General features: G+C 35.9%; 1 protein-coding gene and 1 long non-coding RNA gene across 4 annotated transcripts in view; one reads left to right on the top strand and one right to left on the bottom strand.

The window, feature by feature from the left end:
- Positions 1-5,473, top strand: part of LOC135732619 (uncharacterized) — a 7,338-nt gene extending 1,865 nt beyond the window's left edge. Inside the window, exons 2-3 of the long non-coding RNA XR_010526785.2 lie at positions 559-693; positions 3,862-5,473. This is a non-coding gene — a long non-coding RNA (uncharacterized lncRNA). The remainder of the gene's footprint in view (positions 1-558; positions 694-3,861) is intronic.
- Positions 1-20,032, bottom strand: part of slc39a14 (solute carrier family 39 member 14) — a 30,952-nt gene that overhangs the window by 6,613 nt on the left and 4,307 nt on the right. For 2 of the 3 annotated variants that reach the window (XM_065250842.1, XM_065250840.1), the window contains exons 2-5: positions 15,569-15,854; positions 12,262-12,433; positions 3,187-3,356; positions 745-867 (exon numbers count right to left, since the gene is read on the bottom strand). In XM_065250842.1, coding sequence (XP_065106914.1) covers positions 745-867; positions 3,187-3,356; positions 12,262-12,433; positions 15,569-15,829 — 726 coding nt within the window. In that variant the 5' untranslated portion in view covers positions 15,830-15,854. Of the gene's footprint in view, positions 1-744; positions 868-3,186; positions 3,357-7,258; positions 7,429-12,261; positions 12,434-15,568; positions 15,855-20,032 lie in introns of all 3 variants that reach the window. The other variant, XM_065250841.1, reaches the window with a different exon arrangement.

Genomic DNA, 20,032 nt, shown 5'->3' with positions numbered 1-20,032 from the left:
GCTTCTGTCATGCACAACACATTGACCCCAGGGGATCTTATGAAAAACTTTCTATTATTTTATTCAAAGTCAACGAAAATCGAGCAGGAGCAAAACATTTTACACAACAGCAATGACAATGTAAGAGTTTTAAGTAATGCCATTAATGTTCATTTTTTTAATCAGTGTATACCACTAGTCAACTAAATGAACATAACATGGCAAAGATCAATGCATATTTATACATTGATTCAAAAGATTTATAGCATTTTGAAAGAAACTTGTAATGGATTTATTGCATTTTGCGGAAAAACATTTTCATAATAAATCTTTGAAAATCAAATTATGGAATTGAATTTTTAATGTTTTTTATAACCTAAAGATGCTATGTGAAAGTTTGTAACAGAAAATAGTGGTTTTCATCACTTTTTTGTTATAGAAAACACGTTTTTACCGATTTTAGTCAAAATGTATAGATTTATGTTTTCGTAATTGGTACTGCTACATGTACTTTGCAATATTACTATGTATTATATATAGATTTACACTGAATTGAATGTTATTTAAATTCCCATTTAGAGACTCCATTAATGCACAGCCCAGAAGTGTTTCAGCCCCCTAAGAAATCAACCAAACACACAAAATGAACAACACCCATGGAGCAGAGCAAGGAAAAATTGTGACTGGGAAGTCTCAATGACAATGTCAATAAAGGTATTTGCTAAAACAAGAACCTCCATAGTTCACTGACAGTACAAAACTCACCTTGTCCTTTGGCTTTAAGATCATCTTTAGGACTTTCTCTGTGAAGAAGAACAGGTAGAATCCCCCAAAGACAACAGCAGACTTGGACACATAATAATCCTCCAAGGGGTCAAATCCAAAAGCCTGTATACAGAAGACACTATTTCATTCAACTTATTAAACTAATTAAATGTAATCATAAATTAATGTATGCATGTAAGCATAATTTAAAATCTGGAAAATGTTGGATTATGTGTAGTGTACGGATCTGTAGTCACGTCTCGTGTAATGTCCTAAATAACAGAACATGTGGATCAGTAGTATGGATATTTGCGTGTTTAGTATGGATACAATCCAAACTACCCTCAATCGCTTTCCTAGACTCAAGAAAATATATTTTTGGAAACATGAGAATCTTATAATTAAGAATGGCATTATAAACAAACATAAAGGGTGAAGTTATTCAAAAGTGGTCTAGAAAAGCGAGGATGAGAGGGGTTTTGGATTGGTCCATCTGCATTAGTGATTCCCCCTGACCTCAGTAAAATGATTGTTTTATTTTTCTTTTTATAATTTACAAAATTATAATTTTACTATTTATTTATTAATTTGCACAATGCCATACACAGAGTGATCAAAAATGAAATTAAAGGACATACTGTGGATTTAAAGTAGACAACTCAACAAAATTTTGATCAATCCCACAATTTCTAGATTAATCTTGCAGCAGGGGGAAACATTAAGGCCAGAGAGAAAAAGGATTTTCATCACCCAAAAAATAAAAATTTGTAATCATTTACTCACCCATGTTATTTTAAAGGACAAGTTCGGTATTTTAGACTTAAAGCCCTGTTTTCAGATTGTTTATGGTGAAATAGAATGGTTTTGACTGAAATTTCGACATTTGCGGCTGCCCTGAGAATTGTGGCGTGTTTGTGTTTCATCTCACACCTCTACAATGGGTTTTATGGTGCACTGGAACAATCCTTCCTAAAATGCATTAAACTTTCGTTTACAAAGACGTGAAACTCACCGAGTGGTCAGGGGTGTTCACTGGTATGCTCACACAAAAATCGCTCCAAAAGACGCATTCCAACAGGTTTTATCGTAGTTTTTACCAACTCCATTGACTGTATTAGACGTCCTGTGAGGTACGGTATTACTCCGCGCCGGGAACTTTGTTTCCATTCTTGCAATTGGCAAAGGCGGATTAGCGCCACCACCTGGGCTGGAGTGTTTATTATTCAAGCTCTAAGCGGAAGAATGTACGGGTGTGAGGCGTTTGGGGAAATAGGTCCACAAGTTAACAACGAATGCTAAAACAGCTGTTGGAAAGCATCTTTTGCAGCGATTTTTGTGTGAGCATATCAGTGAACACCCCTGACCACTCGGTGAGTTTCACGTCTTTGTAAACGAAAGTTTAATGCATTTTAGGAAGGATTGTTCCAGTGCACCATTAAACCCATTGTAGAGGTGTGAGATGAAACACAAACACGCGAAAATTCTCAGGGCAGCCGAAAATGTCGAAATTTCAGTCAAAACCATTCTATTTCACCATAAACAATCTGAAAACAGGGCTTTAAGTCTAAAATACCGAACTTGTCCTTTAAAATGTCTCACTTTTTTTAAACACAAAAAACATCATAAAAGTATTTTTTATTATACAAAAAATACTTTTTTTAAATAAAAAACAAATCATAAACGTTTATTATAAAAAAAAAAAAATGTACGAGCCCAGTCGGTTTGGTTCGAATTTAACCTAAGCTGGGTTGCTTTAACCAAAAATGCTGGGTTGTTTTAACCCATTGTTGGGTCACATATACAAAACGGCTAGGCTCGTACCTTTTTGACCCAACGTTAGGTGAAAATAACCCAGCTTTTTTCTGGGTTATTATTTTGGATATTTATATACAAGTATCTAAAATTATACAAGCTTGGCCATTTAACGATGTCTTTAATCTTTGAGATATATATATATATATATATATATATATATATAAATTGCTGTAAATTTATTGTGTTCTACATATGCATACATACACTGAAAAAAATTATTCATTGAATTTAATAAAAAAATTTAAGGTAAGTGGTTGCAATCAATTTATTTAAGCTACATTTAAACAAAAGTTTTACATTTTATTTTACTTTACTATTTTTTTTGTTTCGTTTAAATGTTGCTTAAATAAATTGATTGCAACCACTTACCTTAAAAAAATGTATTAAATTCAATGAATAATTTTTTTCAGTGTACCATGGTCCGAAAAAGTATTTGTACGCATAGGACGAGTAACATTATGGTGAGTAAACAGTGACAGAATTTCAAATTTTGGGTGAACTATTCCTTTGACTTAACATATCCACACCAGAAGCTCTCTAGATGTCTGGAGAGTGAAATCTGAAATGTCTTAGGTCTGGCTGTGTGGCACACGTTTTTAAAACCTTTCCCCCACGTGTCCACTCTACCTCTGGGATTAGTTGAAAGAGGGCGTTGGAGTACAGAGTACCAATGGCCAGGGCTATGAAGTACAGCAGCAACCGCTTGTAAAAGGTTTTCCTCATGAAGGGAACCACGCTCGCCCCGACCAGTGAACAGAGAGATATCACTGTCACACACAGGAAACCATACCCCCACACTGGCCAATCGACCAAGAGAAAGACAGAGAGAGAGAAAAAGAGAGAGAGGGAGAGAGGAAGTGGAAAGAAATATTTAAATTATTTAACAGAATAATTAAAACAATTATATTTTTCATTTCAGTTGTGAAATTCATCCTTTAGGGGAAAATGTGCGTTTTTTCTTTTTTTCCATTTGAAAACAATTTCTGTGAATTTCATAGATTAATACCATCTGCATTTAAATAATTGGCAGAATAATTAACACTTGGTGAAATTATTATATTTATAATTTCAATAGTGTAACATATTAACATGCAGCAGGCCATTAGTGACATTAATTCAGCAACCAGAATGAAGATTTGAAAATATTTGCATTTGATTCATTCCATCTGCATTTATATCTCATTAAAATAATGAATCAACAGTGATAATTATAACCAATTCAGACACACAATCACTTCATTGTATTGTCTCAAGGACCCCAAAGTGCCCTCTCACATTCAATCCATTGTGTTTAATTCACAGAGGAACTGAGGGAGGCGGCTTCCTGGTAGAACAAATGATGTCTTAAAAGATGAAAATCTTTAAAACCTGAGGGCATGACAGAACACCCTCCACCACATCCTCTCTCTGCCCATCCATCCCAAAATGTCCCAGAGGCGACAGAGAACACCCCATTTATGCAGAGTGGCCAATGAACCATGAACATCCAGGACAAAAGGATGTACCTGTACCTTTCTTCTGTTTGACTGATGCCTATGATACAGTAGTTCGACAACCCTATAACAGCAGCGGGGGTATTAGGTCACCAGAAAGTGACCTAATATTATACACCAATAGTATTATACACCACCATATAGTGTATGGTGTACAAACAGAAATTTTTCGGTAACCGCTATTTCTTCTAAAGCAGTGGTTCTCAAACTTTTTCAGCGTGCGGCCCCCCTTGTGTACAGCTTATTCCTTCGCGGCCCCCCCAAAATAAAATTTATGACAAAACTGTTCTAAAACTCAACTTTTAACTCTTTCCCCGCCATTGACGAGTTATCTCGTCAATTAAGAGAAAACGCTTCCCCGCCAATGACGAGATTTTCCGCAATACCGCTATTACCCCAACTTTTTAAACCCGGAAGTATTGCCCTATGGCAAGCGGCTGCATGTCCGTGTCTGTTTTAAAGATCGCTCTGAATGGGATCTCTATGAAAAGTCCGTCACTAAAATGGAATTATCTCTGCTTTATGCTCAAAATGTGGTGTTTTTGCAGAAACCTACCCATATTCAAAAGCTGATTGCAAAAGAACCAGGTAGGATGAAACGGTTCTTTCATTTGGTATATTGTATGTTTATATATTTAAAGAAGAACATTTTCTGGAAGGCATTAAACTTTGATGAAAATCATGAAAAGCGCTGGCGCTGGCTGGCAACTTTTTTTAAAAACGCTGGCGGTGAAAGAGTTAATTAAACAAAACATATTGAATGATACAAAGTAGTGTTGTTGGTTAGTAGCCTTATTTTTTTTTAGGGTTAATTGCACAGAATTCATGATAAACTTATTTATTTTATAAAATGTAATAAAACTGGGGCCCCCTGGCACCATCTCGTGGCCCCCCTGGGGGCCCCGGCCCCCAGTTTGAGAACCATGGTCTAAAGGAATGATTTTGATTTGCAGTCAATGTTTTATGACAGCACTACTTGCGGTATATAAGAGTCTCTGATTTATGGGAAATAAATCAAATTCCCCAATTTTTATTTTGCCGTGTTCTTCAAAATGTTTATTTAACTCTTTCTCTGCCAGCGTTTTTTAAAAAAAGTCAGCGGCAGAATTTTATATTATTTTCAGAAAAATTTAATTCCTTCCAGAAATGTTTTTCTTTAAATATATAAACATGCAATATTAAATGAAAAAACAAACCCTCTGCTTTAAAAAAAATGTTTAATCACCTCTCAGATATGGGAAGGTTTCTACAAAAATACCATATTTTGAGATAATTAAATTTACTTTTGTAAAAGATCCGATTCAGAACGATGAACAAAACATGCAGAGTTTGTATTGTTTTTGGATCAGTGGATGCGTCAGTGTTTTAATAGTTGGGTAAGAGCACCACCTAGTGGATAATCGCAAAAGTATGGATTGCCGTCATTGAGTAGGGAGAGGCTGCAGACCTGGAGCCGGTAGATCTACGCCCCTGACAGTTTTACGCCCCTGACAGTTTTACGCCCCTGTTGTTCCTCGTGCGTCCAGTAGGGGGAGGCTGTATATTAGTATATGAGCCTAGTCACAAAACAGCAGACCGTAGTATGATAGCAGCAGACCTTCTTGAAGCGATACGAATTGAGGTATGTTAAATAATCTGCTAAAGTTATTGTTTTTGATTGTATTATAACGATACATTTATTATTTATAAACGATTGATGCGATATACTGCCATTAATTATAAGTAACCATTGTTTCTAACACTATTCAACCTTTGCTTTATTTATTTTTATTAGTGAGCGAGAGCACTTTGATAGCAGGATAAAAAAAACATTCAAAGAGTGGCAAACCATAGGAGAGTCATCTACAGGAGTCATGAAATAACCAAGTCATGGTGTTAATAAACAAATTTGTGAACCACAATATTGTCTCTTTCTTTTAAATGACCCTTGGAATTTTAGAAAGTTATTGTGTTTGTCTTCATAAAATGCTATGTAGGACATGTTTTGTAGCTGTATGACGACCTATTGTGAATTGTACAGCATTTAGGATCCTACAGTACTTTATGTCTAATGGCCTAAATATGGTTAATATCTAAATGTAACTTAATATAAAATCACAACATCATATCAGCCAGTCTCTTGTATATAAAAACAGTTTATAAATAAATATAAATAGTTAAGTGTGACGTCATCATGCGCCGCTTCCGGGTTCAATCGATTTCAAATGCCACAGGAAAACACGCTAATATACACTCGTATCATGATGCAAAATTATTTAAACCATGATCCTTATTTTTATCTCCAATAATAAAAACCAAGATGACCAGACCTGGACTATATGGAATTTTCCGCAGTGTGCAGACTGCAGTGTACACTGTAAGTTTATACAATTTTCGTTTAAATGTGTAAAATTAATCAATAGTTCTCATAAACGGTTGTTTAAATAGGCTAGTATCGTAGTTGTATTTCCCTCTCCCCCTACTGAACGCATGAGAAGCAACAGGGGCGCAAAACTGCAAGGGGCGTAAAACTGTCAGGGGCGTAGATCTACCGGCTCCAGGTCTGCAGCCTCCCCATATAGCCGTCATTGGCAACTCGTCATTGCCAGGGAAGCGTTTTCTCTTAATTGACCAGATAACTTGTGAATGGCGGGGAAAGAGTTAAACAATATTAGTGATTGGTATCAAATGTCATTTTTGATGCTTAAAGCTACACAAGTAAATAATTTGAGTTTAATCGGTCTCCTTACTTTGATTCACAACAGTAGGCGTAAAATAATGTTTATTATTATAATTAAAAAAATTATTATAATATTTGAATATTGCTTCTTATACAGTTAATTTTTAAGTTGTGCTGTGAGTCATATTTCGTGTGAAATGTCAATTTATACCCAAGTATGTAAACTAACCTGCAATTCTACATTTCAAACAGAGAGGCAAAAGTTACAGATGTAGCTTGAACTTAAAAATATATATACTCAGAAAATGACAGCCATTAATACAAAAAAAAAGAAATCATTTGGAATAGGAAGAGGTTCAAGAAAAGAAAATCCCCACATTGAGAACCACATTTGCCGTGGTCTGAAGTTTTGTTTTGGTAAAGGTGAAAACTTTGCATAAAGATAAAAAGAAAAAAGACGGCCATTCCAGACACCCTAAGGAGATTAATCTTGATCCCAGGTTGATTCGGCATGTTTGGGTGGAGATATGGGGGGTGGATACTAAACCTCAGGCAGGAGCTGAAAGATGGCAGTGGATAACAACGTTCCGATGGAAAGAGCGATGAAAAAGACAAGCGCTCTGCGCATGAATCGCGTCCTCATCAGGGGAACCACAAAAACGCCAGTCAAAGCGAATGCACTAACCAGAGTCACGCTCAGAATCGAGTAACCCCACACTGCAGGACACACATACATACACCCTTTAATAAAACAACATTATAACTGGGCAAACACACCCAACAGCTTTGGTCTGTAAATTAATTGTATAACATTAAAGTGGTGTTCTGTTTTAATCCAGCCCAGCTTGAATACCTGGAAACAAAAGATTGATGACAAACATGAGGAAGACTGTCATTGTCTAGGAGGCAAACATAGGAGGTGCGTGTAATGTACATAACATAATGTCACGTGACACGTCTAAACCAGCTTTCTCCAAAACCACAGAGTTTACATTAACAGCACTGAACACAGCTGTCGGCAGTTTACCTAAAGAAAGCAAAAACTCATAGTCAAATCAAGTCTTTCATACAAAATCTATGGTATAAAAAGTTGCGCAAGTCAAGCATTTTGGAAACCTTTGAACCGTTTAACACAACTGGCATAAATTGTTCAAAAATCCATTTAAACATAAATTGGCGCATTAATGGCACAAAAGGCTTTATGCCCAGCTGCACTACTTCCTGAACTTCAGCCAGCTCCTTGTTTCCTGTCAGCCATTATTGGACAAACTGATTAATCCAGGTGTGTCTGATTATTGTTGTTGTGACTACTGAGGTCAGGCACACCTGGATTAATCAGTTTGTCCAATAATGGAAGACAGGAAACAAGGAGCTGGCTGAAGTTCAGGAAGTAGTGCAGCTGGGCATAAAGCCTATTAAGGGTTTTATGATGACTGACAAATTTACCCTGCTTGGGTTTCATAAATGAGGCCTACTACTACTTTATAAGATATAAAACTACACTCTCAAAAGTAAAGGTACAGAAGGTACACAAAGCGGACACTGGGATCGTACCATAGACTGTAAAAAATATGGACGTAGCGTCCGTGATGTCACCCATAGGTTTGTGAAGAGCTTTTTTTGAAACTTAAAGTAGGCGGTGCCTGCCGTCGCCATCTTGACTGCGCGTCACTCGCGGATTATCGAAAAAAGGGTAAAGAGGCGGGACGTGGATGAAGCTGAGGTGGCTTAAAATAATTTAATAGGATGAGTTACAAAAAATATCCCCCCCACGGTTGTCATGAAGGGCTATATAGCTAGCTATAAATTAGCTATATTAACCAAAAACATTTTTTGTACCTGGCTGTAAACATATTATTTTTTGCTGTAAAGTTAGGCATTTTAACATGGTGGTCTATGGGAATTGACTCGCTTTTGGAGCCAGCCTCTAGAGGCCAGTCGATGAATTGCAGTTTAAGGCACTTCCGTAACGGCTTCATTGGAGAGATCGGAAGGTTGCCCCTCGGGCGGTAGCTTTTTTAGCATAGCTTAGCACAATCCATTGAATCTGATTAGACCATTAGCATCGTAATCAAGGACTTTTCTGCCGTAACATGGCTGCAGGAGGCACAATGATATTACGCACTGCCAGAAAACAGTCCCCTTGGCAGTGCGTAATATCGTTACTTTCAATAGCAGGGACTATTTTCGGGCTATTTTGCGCTTGCTGCAGCCATGTTACAGCAGCAAAGACCTTGATTATTACGCCAGAATGAGAGTATAGTTCCTAGCCATATCTGCCTAGAAAATCGCAACTTTTAATTTTCCTTCGGTTTTAGTACACGATGTAACTACAGAAGAGTCAAGTTTTAAATAGGAAAAAAATTGAAATTTTTTAGCACGATGCTAATGGTCTAATCAGATTCAATGGATTGTGCTAAGCTATGCTAAAAATTATACCGTAGAGATCAGCTGAATGGCTTCCAAAATGGTAAAAATCAAATGTACATATCTGTATACAAAATTTTTACATATTAGGACCTTTTTAAATGGTACCGTCCCAGTGAAAACATTTGTACCTTTTTTCTGAGAGGGTATAATAATAATAATAATAATTCCTTACATTTATATAGCGCTTTTCTCAGTACTCAAAGCGCTTTACATATGAACGGGGGAATCTCCTCAACCACCACCAATGTGCAGCATCCAGTATAAATTAATATAACATAGTGAGGATGGTGAAAGAATGACTATGCAAAATAATGTAGTACAGTGATTAGGGCATGAGCTTCACTGTACATATAGAGCTGTGACGGGGCAGGTTTGAATCCGGTTTGTGACAGGTTACACTCCTCTCTTTGTATTCTCATCGGTCATAGTAGTACTATGTAAATCCCATAGTCCTCCAATATGGCAGGCTTAATCATTTAATACAATGTAAAATATTTTAATATTCTTTTTTGTAAGGGTTGTTTCCCCATTGTAAAACATCAGGATGCTGTAAGAAGACAAGAAGGATGTCTTTTATTTTTTCTGATACTCCAGTGAGAAGCATATCATTAAACAGCTAAACTGGCCTTGTGACATTTTCCATCTCCTCTCCAGCTGCCAGGATGGATAAGAAGTGGAAAATCTACGTCAGATAACGTTATGCAATAATGTTCAGTGAGAAAACAACAGGCAGTTAAAAAAGAAATTCAGTATCCATCAATTTTTGTAATCTAAAAGAAACTTGTATATCAAATGATTTTTGTAAACCACTGGTCTCTCAGATTATAGGTCTGTGAAGTTGTTTCCTGTCTGCATGATTTTCCCAAATGTCTCAGCAGACTTATACGCCCATGAATTTTTCTGAACTCGCGGTCTTGGCTTTTTATACCTCTTGCCTACACAGTGGTTAAATTGAGATTTTGAAAGACTCCCTAAACAAACAGCCTCCCTTAAATTCTCCTGTTTGGCCAGAGGACTGTGATTGACTCCAGAAGCGACTTGCATCTAAAATATACAAGCTTGGCCATTTATTTATAATAATGCATTATTTGGTTGGTGTATGTTAATGTAATGTAATTCACTGGTTTACTGCGCCCGCACTTTACTTGCAGATTTTATCTACAGTTCTACCTTAATTCTACCTTAATATCAGTTCTCGATTTAATTTCTTATTCCTTCATATAGTTTTTTGGCCTTAATTGTATATATTTGCCAAATTTTTTAGTTGCACAGTCTAAAAGAGCAGACTTACATTTCACTACAGGTTGTATTTGCATATATCTGTGTATCTGACAGACAAAAACCTTGAATTTAGGGCTGCATAACAACTAATCCCAACTAATTGTTTGCATATATATATATGTATATATATATGTATATATATATGTATATATATATATATATATATATATATATATATATATATATAATATAAATATATATAATATAAATATATATAATATAAATATATATAATATAAATATATATATATATATAATATAAATATATATATATATATATATATATATATATATATATATATATATATATATATATATATATATATATATATATATATATATATATATTATATATATATATATATATATATATATATATATATATATATATATATATATATATATATATATATATATATATATATATATATATATATATATATATATATATATATATATATATATAATATTATATTATATTATTTTATATTATATCATTTAAAATATAATGTGCATCTAGTGTAAACTGTGTATGTTGTAATTATACAATATTTATATTGTAAATATTTTTTATGAACTATGTATGGTGTTTTATTTGTTGTTAACAAAGACTTTGACTGCTTGTACACTCTTGTACAAAAAATGATTCAAGCCCTTCTTAGAAATGACACATTAAAATTGTGTTCAATTAATTTAAAATACCTCATTAAGAGCAATAAGTATATTTAATTAGTCTAACACAAAATGAATATGTACTATATTTTATTGATTTATTTTTAATTGCGTTAACACAATTAGTTTGAGTTTGGGTTCTGGAAAAATAATTTCCCAGCATGCTTTGCATGCAACTGCTTTTGGAGAGTAATTTTTTTAATTAAGTGATATTTTATGCATTTTTAGGTAAAGAGAAAGACTTAATAGTGTTTAATGTCGGTTTATCTTATTGATTTAGAAGCGTTTGTGTTATATTTTTTCAAATTGTTTGGTTACCATCGTTCAGAAGAGTGGCGCTTGTGGTTAGGTTGTGGATGTGACGTATTTCTCTCAATAAGCACTAACTCTGTAAATGCCTGTTTGGAGATCAGTCTCTTCTCACATGCTCATCCAAAGTATCATATGTTATTATTATTAGCATGCTAACATGTGCTTATGCTAATTAGTATGATATAAAAACGTTTTGTATAAAATAACAGAATTGAGTTATTCAGACTACACTACTTTGAGTTATTCAAACTACACTAAATTGAGTTGAGGCAATTAATTGAGTATTGCCATTTACTTTAAATTGAGTTGGACTAACTCAATATATTTTTACTGTGTAAAGAAGTTTTTTATGAGTTAGGGGTACACATTCATATTGGATGGAAATCCTGCCCACAATTTTAATGAGTTAATCCAATGAATCATTTTCCTGTGTCAAGGCTGATTAGTTTTTCGATTAAGTGTGCAGCCCTACTTTTTAGGTTCATGTTTTATGGAGAAGTCAAATCTTCAGACTACAAACTTCTGCTGTTCTTCTGTTCACACTTTAAGTATGAGACATGTCTCTTCTGACGGTTTCAGTCACAGTTTAAACTCATACCGATTACTGATCTACTAAATTTTTCAAAGAATTTTAATGGCCAAATCAAAGGCTGTCTATAGGATACTCTAGATACACTATAACTTAGTCCCTGGTAAATGTGTGATAACATCTGTTGTACTTTATCCATACTGATAATTATGAAACAATAATCCTTGTGGACGTGCAGAACATGTCATCTTAAAAATAAATATTAAAAGACAAGTTGCATAAAAGGACGAAAGTCCAAAAATCAGAATCTCCACAAAAAAAACTTACCCTCAGCTTCTGTAGGTTTAGGGCTGGTCCCTGGATCTTGGTCCTCTTGGGCTTTACATGCTTGAGAGTCCAGCTGCTGTAACATGGTGGGACAGATCTCCTGCAGGCCCCGTCCATCTATACGGGACTCTTCACTCATCCCATACAGGGCCAGAGCATCTGTTGCCAAGCACTGAAAGCACCGGACAGAGGTTTCGTTTACATATCACAGAGAAAAAGACTTGTATTACAAAACTGAGCTTATACTGGAGCTCCCACACCACAGGACACAGATCACGAATTTGACCTAGACTTCTGAAATAGTCAAATTTTAAGGTGGTACCTAGATAAATGTCAGGACTGAGGTTCAGAGATACAGAACGGGTTTGTAAAAATGTGCTGGAAAAACAATGGCAAAATAAGTAAGTGGAGCACACAAATAATTTTACGCCAAACAGAACAGATGGTATGATTATTAAGAAGCCCATATGATTAATAAATTACACCTAAAGACAAATAATCTTGGCTTTGTGAAGTCAAGGTGTGTTCAGAAACTTGGCAGAAGATTAATACAAAAAGCAAGATAACCTAGAAGACAATATTTGTGAAATTGGTGTCACACTGGGAAACACTAGCACTAATAATTTGGGGCTTGAGCCAATTAGTAAATATTTGTTGTTTAATAATAGTTCAGAGCTGCCGATGCCTAATTATTGTTGAAGTCGGTTTCTCCTTCCCATCCGCATGCATGGGTGTAAATTTCATCTAACAGTACAATTTCTCTAAAGCAAATTTTGAAGGTACTTGTAGGGATATGTTTACACAGAGAAAATTCCTCTTACAAGCCATTTATCTATTGCAATGTTTTTGAAGAGGTTTACAATCAAGCGAACAATGATAATTGAACTTAATTTTAAACGTATTGAATGTTAGCTAGGTAACGTTAATCGCTAACACAGCGGACTCATACAATAATACATCGGTAATCATCATTTTTGCAATAGTTTTTGGCTACAGGAATGAAATACATATATTAGATCCATATAGCTAACCTATAGACCATTTTCGTGTTTGCAAACAGAGATGACGTTTTTTTTTGTAGGCAAAGCCAAACTGGTTGCAGAAAGTGACAGCTCTGCAGTAGCGGTGTGAAGTGTTTTGGCATTAAACCGTGATTTTTAAGGATCCAGTATTCTTTCGAAGTTTAATTTCCCTGTTTACCTTTAGTGTAATGTTTCTTATAGCGTTTTAATCATGTTACGTTTATTTTTTAGATAAATTAAAAGTTGAATTGACTTGGCTACTGATATGCATGTATGTAATGTATATGTATTGTTCTTATTGCTAAATCAATTATTTGTACAGTCTGAATTGCTAAAGTATATAAAAGCAATACAATCATGTTCTATATAATACTGTTTATTAAATATTTCATAATTTTCCTGTTTTCTATTATTTCTTCCTTATATTTATAGCCTACTTGTTTGTTCTAAAACTATTATAAAACTGTAATGTTTATGTAAGGAATAATTGACGACGGGCCATTAAATTATAAGAAAATAATGCATTATTTTCAAATAATTCAAAGACCGGAGGCAATTATTCCTCTTATCCCACGGTTACCACAAACATTGCTCTGGGGCCTATTTTTAAAACATTTGACAAGTTAGGTGTGTGGTTATCAGAAATTAATGCATACCCACGGAACATTTCATCAGAATACAGCATTCAACAGATCCGTGGTATAAATACAAATTAAAATGCATAGGCCTGTTTATGTTATAATAACACTTTATATCATGTGTGTGTGTGGGTGCTATATTTATATATTTATTACGTAAGATATAAGGAAATAAAAATAAATAATAGAAAATGAAAAAATTATTAAATATTTAATAAATGGTGATATTATTGCTTTTTCAGTATAAAAAAAATATTCTAAATAAATTATAAATATAACGTGATAAAAAAAACGCTATAAGAAACACATAGAGGGACCAGACTTCGACAGAACACCAGTCATCTTCTCTACTTATTTTCTATTCTAATTATTAATAGATTTCCAGATAAACATCTACGTTTATCTTCAAATGGTGTCTTCGATGACGGTATTCTGTAAAAATAAAGGCCATCTTTTTTTGCCATTCCTATTCTGACACTCAACAGCACAACAAGACATTTTCTAAAGAGTTATCCTGCTCATTTCACTTGTGTGTAATTCATTTCCATTTTTTTTCTGCAGCCACATTGCGCGAGCAGCTTGTGGTGACATAACTGTGACGTCTAATCCAAAAGGGTCTATACATTTGTGATATGATTGTAACAAGTGTTAAAAGTCTGCTTTCAAGTCAAGTGTATGATGTCACACAACTTCCGGGTGCAAATGCTCCATCAATAAACTTTAAGCAAACATCAAACTACACTTTATATACACTCACAGTGGAGTGTAAAACTACCAAAAAAATATCAACCTAACCTTCATCTCCTTACTGAAATCACAGATGAGATGGCCAGAAAGTAACCTTTTATCAATTGTTAAAGTAATGTTGTGTGGGATGTCATGAGCATGGGGAATGTAGTGTATGCCGTGAGTTTATAAAAATATGTTTCATATAAACGGCTGTTGAAATTGTTTGACCAAAAAAAGGTATTTACTGTACTTCACAACTTAACAAGCGTGTTTGGGTGGCCCAGGATTAGCCTGTGTTATGTCTTATAAACCGCCGCAAGCTTATCAACAGAGTCACGGGGGAGTGAAGGTGACACAAAGCTTTGAAACTATTTAAAATATTTCTTTTAGCCAAAGCATGCGAGCGAAAGCAGAGGATCAAGACTTTCAGAACGGCAAATCAGAAAAATCTTTGTAACTTAAAATATATAACATAATTCAGAGAGTTTACACCCCTTTATGTTACTTACTTGACATGGCAAAATAAATGAAATTAAACACAGTACTACAATTTGGGCAATCCAGCCACAGTGACAAATTAATTCCCAAATTTATAAAATGTTATTAAAAATCAGGTCAGAGCCGATGGTGTAGTGGGTAGCGTTCCGACATGTGGTGCTTTCGCAGTTTCGGTGACTCAAGTTCGATTCCCGGCTCATGGTCATTTGCCACTCCCATACCCCTCTCTCATCCCTATACTTTCCTGTCCTCTCCTAACCTCACTGTTGAATAAAGGCAAAAACTGGCCAAACAATATATACACATAAAAAATATGTTTGTTCCAAGTATTTGCACGTGCAAGCACTAATCAGACACAAAAACATTTAGCTCCCGAATATTTCTTGACTTAAACCTGCATAACGTCTGAGATAGTCTTACCTTGGATGCATTGGTTTTGGTGGGCTTTGGTTGGGTTTGTACACCGTGTTCTCCGCTCTGTCCCCCATTTAACCGCACGAGGAGCAATCGAAGCTGAGGGATTGAGATGGTGGCGTTGTCCCCATATCGTGTCAGCAGTTCCTGAAGAACTTGAGCAGGAGATGGTCCTTCCTGGCCGCTGACATCGCATATTGGCCACTGCAGCAGACCTAAGGTCAAGGTCAGGCCAATGGTCACGATCAGCCGTCTGCCCAAATTCATGTCTGTACCGAAAATGCTTTGAGCACTAGAGAGAGAAAGAGAGAGTGAGGTTATCACATATCTGTAACCTACTGTAGCAGATGGCTATGAGTCAGATCGAGGTCATTTAGCACCTGTATTGTAACAGCATTAAAACTGTGACCTTAGATAACTTGATCTATGGGCAACACACATACCCAAGATCCTTATCACCTACCACACCTCTGCCAGGTAATCATAAATGGGCAACAATTTAAACAAATGCTGTCTTTAAACAAGCTTCACTGGAATTCCATCAGAGAAACTTGAGATCCCAGGCTGATGAAAATCGCTAGAGGAACAGCAGGATGGCACGGACTATATGTCTAGAGCTAATATCACATTTTAAGATCATAATAAGCTGTTAAAATGTATAGGTTAAATATCCCTGCACTGCATGATCATGTATATGCAATATAACCAGGGTTTCCCGCAGCACATTTCAGTTCGGGCGGCCCGCCTCAGCTTGGAAACCCTACCGCCTTAACTAGGTTGCTGCACACACAAAAAAATTGCTGCACAAAAGGCCGTCAATGATGATGTACCACACCGAACTGGAAATTTCAACTTTCTTTAGGGACCAGAACTTCACTTTAAACCCTAAACTGGAAATGAGGTTTGCGAAAGGGCAGACCCAGCTAACTGATGTAATGCCCATCGACACTGCCCTTTAGGCACTGGTTCGAATGCCAGCTATGCACAGCCTCCCCGTTGTCCAAGCTTGGACAACCGCTGACAGGGTACTTTACCTCTCTATAGGAGTAAATGGTAATGGTAAATGGACTGCATTTATTAACAGACCTATGGGCATCCAAAGCGCTTTACAAGTTGCCTCACATTCACCCATTCACTCACTCAGTCATACACCGACGGCGGTGTCAGCAATGCAAGGCGCCATCCAGCTCGTCTGGAGCAGCTGGGGTTAGGTGTCTTGCTCAAGGACACCTCGACACTTGGTCAGGTGGAACCGGGGATTGAACCACCAACCTTCCGATTTGTAGACAACCTACATGAACCACTGAGCCACTGCCGCCAGTAAGATATGCCCTCAGCCTAGCTTTCATCCTGTATCGAAGAGTCAACAGGATGCAGAAGTCAGTGAACAAGTGCATAGCTGCTCTTCCTCAGGTATTCAAGCAAAACCATGGGAAGCAAGACAATCAAGCAGGGCCAGAGCCCAACCTTATCAAAATCACCCCTCTGCCAGACTCACCAAAGACCCAGGAGTCAGATCGAGGTCATTTGGCACCTGGATTGCAACAGCATTAAAATTGTGACATTAGATAACTAGATCTCCGGGCAACACACTCACCCAAGATCCTTATCACCTACCACACCTCTGCCAGGTAATCATAAATGGGTGACAATTTAAACAAGCTTTACAGGAATTCCATCAGAGAAACTTGAGATCCCAGGAAATGACAATCACCAGAGACACAGCAGGATGGCACAGACTTTATGTCTCGAGCTAAGATCACAGATAAAGATGACAATAAGCTAATAAAATGTATATATTATATATCACTGTACTGCATGATCATGTATATGCGATGTCACTGTGTGTTAAGCTACAAAATCACAAACCTTAAGACTTATTTTAAATGAACAGTTCAAACTTCAGCCTGACTAGTACTGTAGGTAGACTGTGGTAAAAGTCAGTCTCAATAATAGAGATGTTGATTTAAGCGTCTGCCAGGCAGAACAGGTTTTCTTCATCACAGACTAACTATTCAGCACATGACAGACTAAACATCAGTGAGGAATTACATTTCTTTTGGTGAATGAATGGCATAGTTTTCAAACCACGAGAAACAAAAGTCCAATTGAAAATGAATGAAGTCTGTAATACAAAACATGATTCATTTATAACATTTACAGTAAAGAAACACGTGGTATTTGGTGATCATTGGTAAATGTAGAGACGATAATAAGGAATTTAAATGTGTCCAAGACCAATTTCTCATCCTCTGCAACAATTTTCAATCATTGATTAAACCGTCAAGGAACTAACATTTTCAAAAAAAAAAATTGTTGGAAGGGACATAATTGACTGTGACACTCAAGATGGCTACCAGGTAAGCAGTTCTTATTTTTTTTCTCTCCAGATAAAAGTTAAAATGTTTTTGTCATTGTAACTAGACAACGTTTTAGTTCTCATTACTGAAACATGAGTTTGTAAATGCATATATTTAATGTAATATCATGTTGCAATAATAATGATTTTGATAATGATAATCTAAAAAAAATTAAATAACTATATATGGGAAATATTTTTTTTAATTCTCTAAAAATACTGGTTATAGTAAGTTCAGACCTAAATCTTTTATGTGCAAAAAAAATTGGCTTCAAGGGCTTTTTAAAAATTATGATGCTGGACACCTTCTTTATCTGGATTTTGTGAGAGTCACCCACATCTCTCAAATTATTAGACTTTAGCCTGCATTTACTAATGTAAAGCTGATTTACACAGTTTAAACAATTAAACAATTGTGAAAAGCGCTATATAAATTAAAACGGAGCTGAATAGAAATAATGATTGCACACATGCACCCGCTTGCTTGTTGGACACATGCAGGTCATAGAGGTTAAATCGCACTACTGCTGGTTGAGATATGCTGACTGTGTGTGTGTGTGTGTGTTTGTGGGATTGAGATGCAAAGGTAAGGTGATACCCGCTGACTTATTGATGATATGAGCATAGCAAGGCAATGCTTTTATAGTGCAGCACACTTACCATAGATTAAAAATCTGATATACCATTCTCTCCACATCTGAATCAAAGGTCAAACAAGCTGTTTAACTGTGGGTTGAAGATGAAAAGATATCATTCATTAGCTATTAGTATTTGGGCTGTGAACAGTTATTGGGATGCTTTGGGCTTGTTTTGAATGTCATTTGGGTTGGTTTTGATATGCGAATCTGGCAACCTTGGCTGTGCGCTTGCGCAGACGTTCGGTTCGGATTACATAGAATGTACTTATATAAACTAACATTTTCATAACATTGTAATGCTATGGTACATAATATGCGACCAGAAACTTCACGACCTAAACTGGCATTTAAAATGGAACAATCAGTTCAGCACATACTGATAGTGTACAATGCTTGTCTGTGACAGATAATAACAGGGGGTCATAACATAGCTGTCTGGAGATTCATGTGGCCTGATGTTATTTTAGGACACAAGATAAGAAAAAATCCCTGCTGTAGCTGCTAGCGGTGTGACTAAAAATGTTATTTCACAAAATATATGTTTTTCAGTTGTTTAGCTGCAGCAACTGAGATGCGTATGAATATATGCACAATCCTACAGACATGGTAAATACCTGTATATGAAAGAAGGATATCTAGATATAGAGATTATACATGACACGTGCTATAAGGTGATGAATTTATCTATCTATCTATCTCTCCATCTATAAACCCCATGTTCCACTTAAGGTCTTCAAACTGATAATATTTTGCAAGCTAGCGGAAAAAGAGTCAGCAAACTTTCCACCTCATACACATCTCCACTACTGAGCAGGCAGGTTTCATAACCTCAAGGGAGATCATCTCCTTAACAACCTCTAGATTTCATTTGTTGTCAAGCAGACGCTCTACAAATACACAAATCACAGGTAAAGACTACAGGGAAAACAATTGGTGGATATGCGAGATGCTATTAAGGGAACGCTCTCCAAAAAAACATTGGGAAGCCTTTTCTAGTAACAGAGGGAAATGCAGCAAGGCTTTCAGGAAGGCCGGCACAATAATACATTCTTCTCCACAAACCTGCAAACCCAATGCAGCTAAATATGAACAAAGCAGTTTACGCAAAAGAGTGTTGGAGTGGATTTAAATACAGGGTGAATAAGACACATGACTAGGTTGTTTATGCATCCCTATGACTAGTGTCAGGTGTTTGTGCGAATCCCAAATGTATATATTAAACTCGGCTCACAGCTGCCTATAAAAGACCTTTAAATTGCACAGCTTCTTACTTTTCTAACTATTCTAACCATTGATTTTCAATCCCAAACGAGACTTCACAGAGATCCAGGCTTATTATTTAGGTAAAGTCAAGTCACATTTATTTGGGTGAGCTGCAGACTGAGCTGTTGGTTGCAATACGCAATCTCACTGTTAGATACCCCTAAAAAAACCCACATTGCAAAAATTTGAATCATGTATTGCCCAAAATCA

This window comes from Paramisgurnus dabryanus, chromosome 5 (genome assembly GCF_030506205.2).
Source record: "Paramisgurnus dabryanus chromosome 5, PD_genome_1.1, whole genome shotgun sequence".
Taxonomy (NCBI): Eukaryota; Metazoa; Chordata; class Actinopteri; order Cypriniformes; family Cobitidae; genus Paramisgurnus; species Paramisgurnus dabryanus.
Note: the sequence above shows the minus strand (reverse complement) of the source record. Positions and strands in the feature narration are given on the sequence as shown.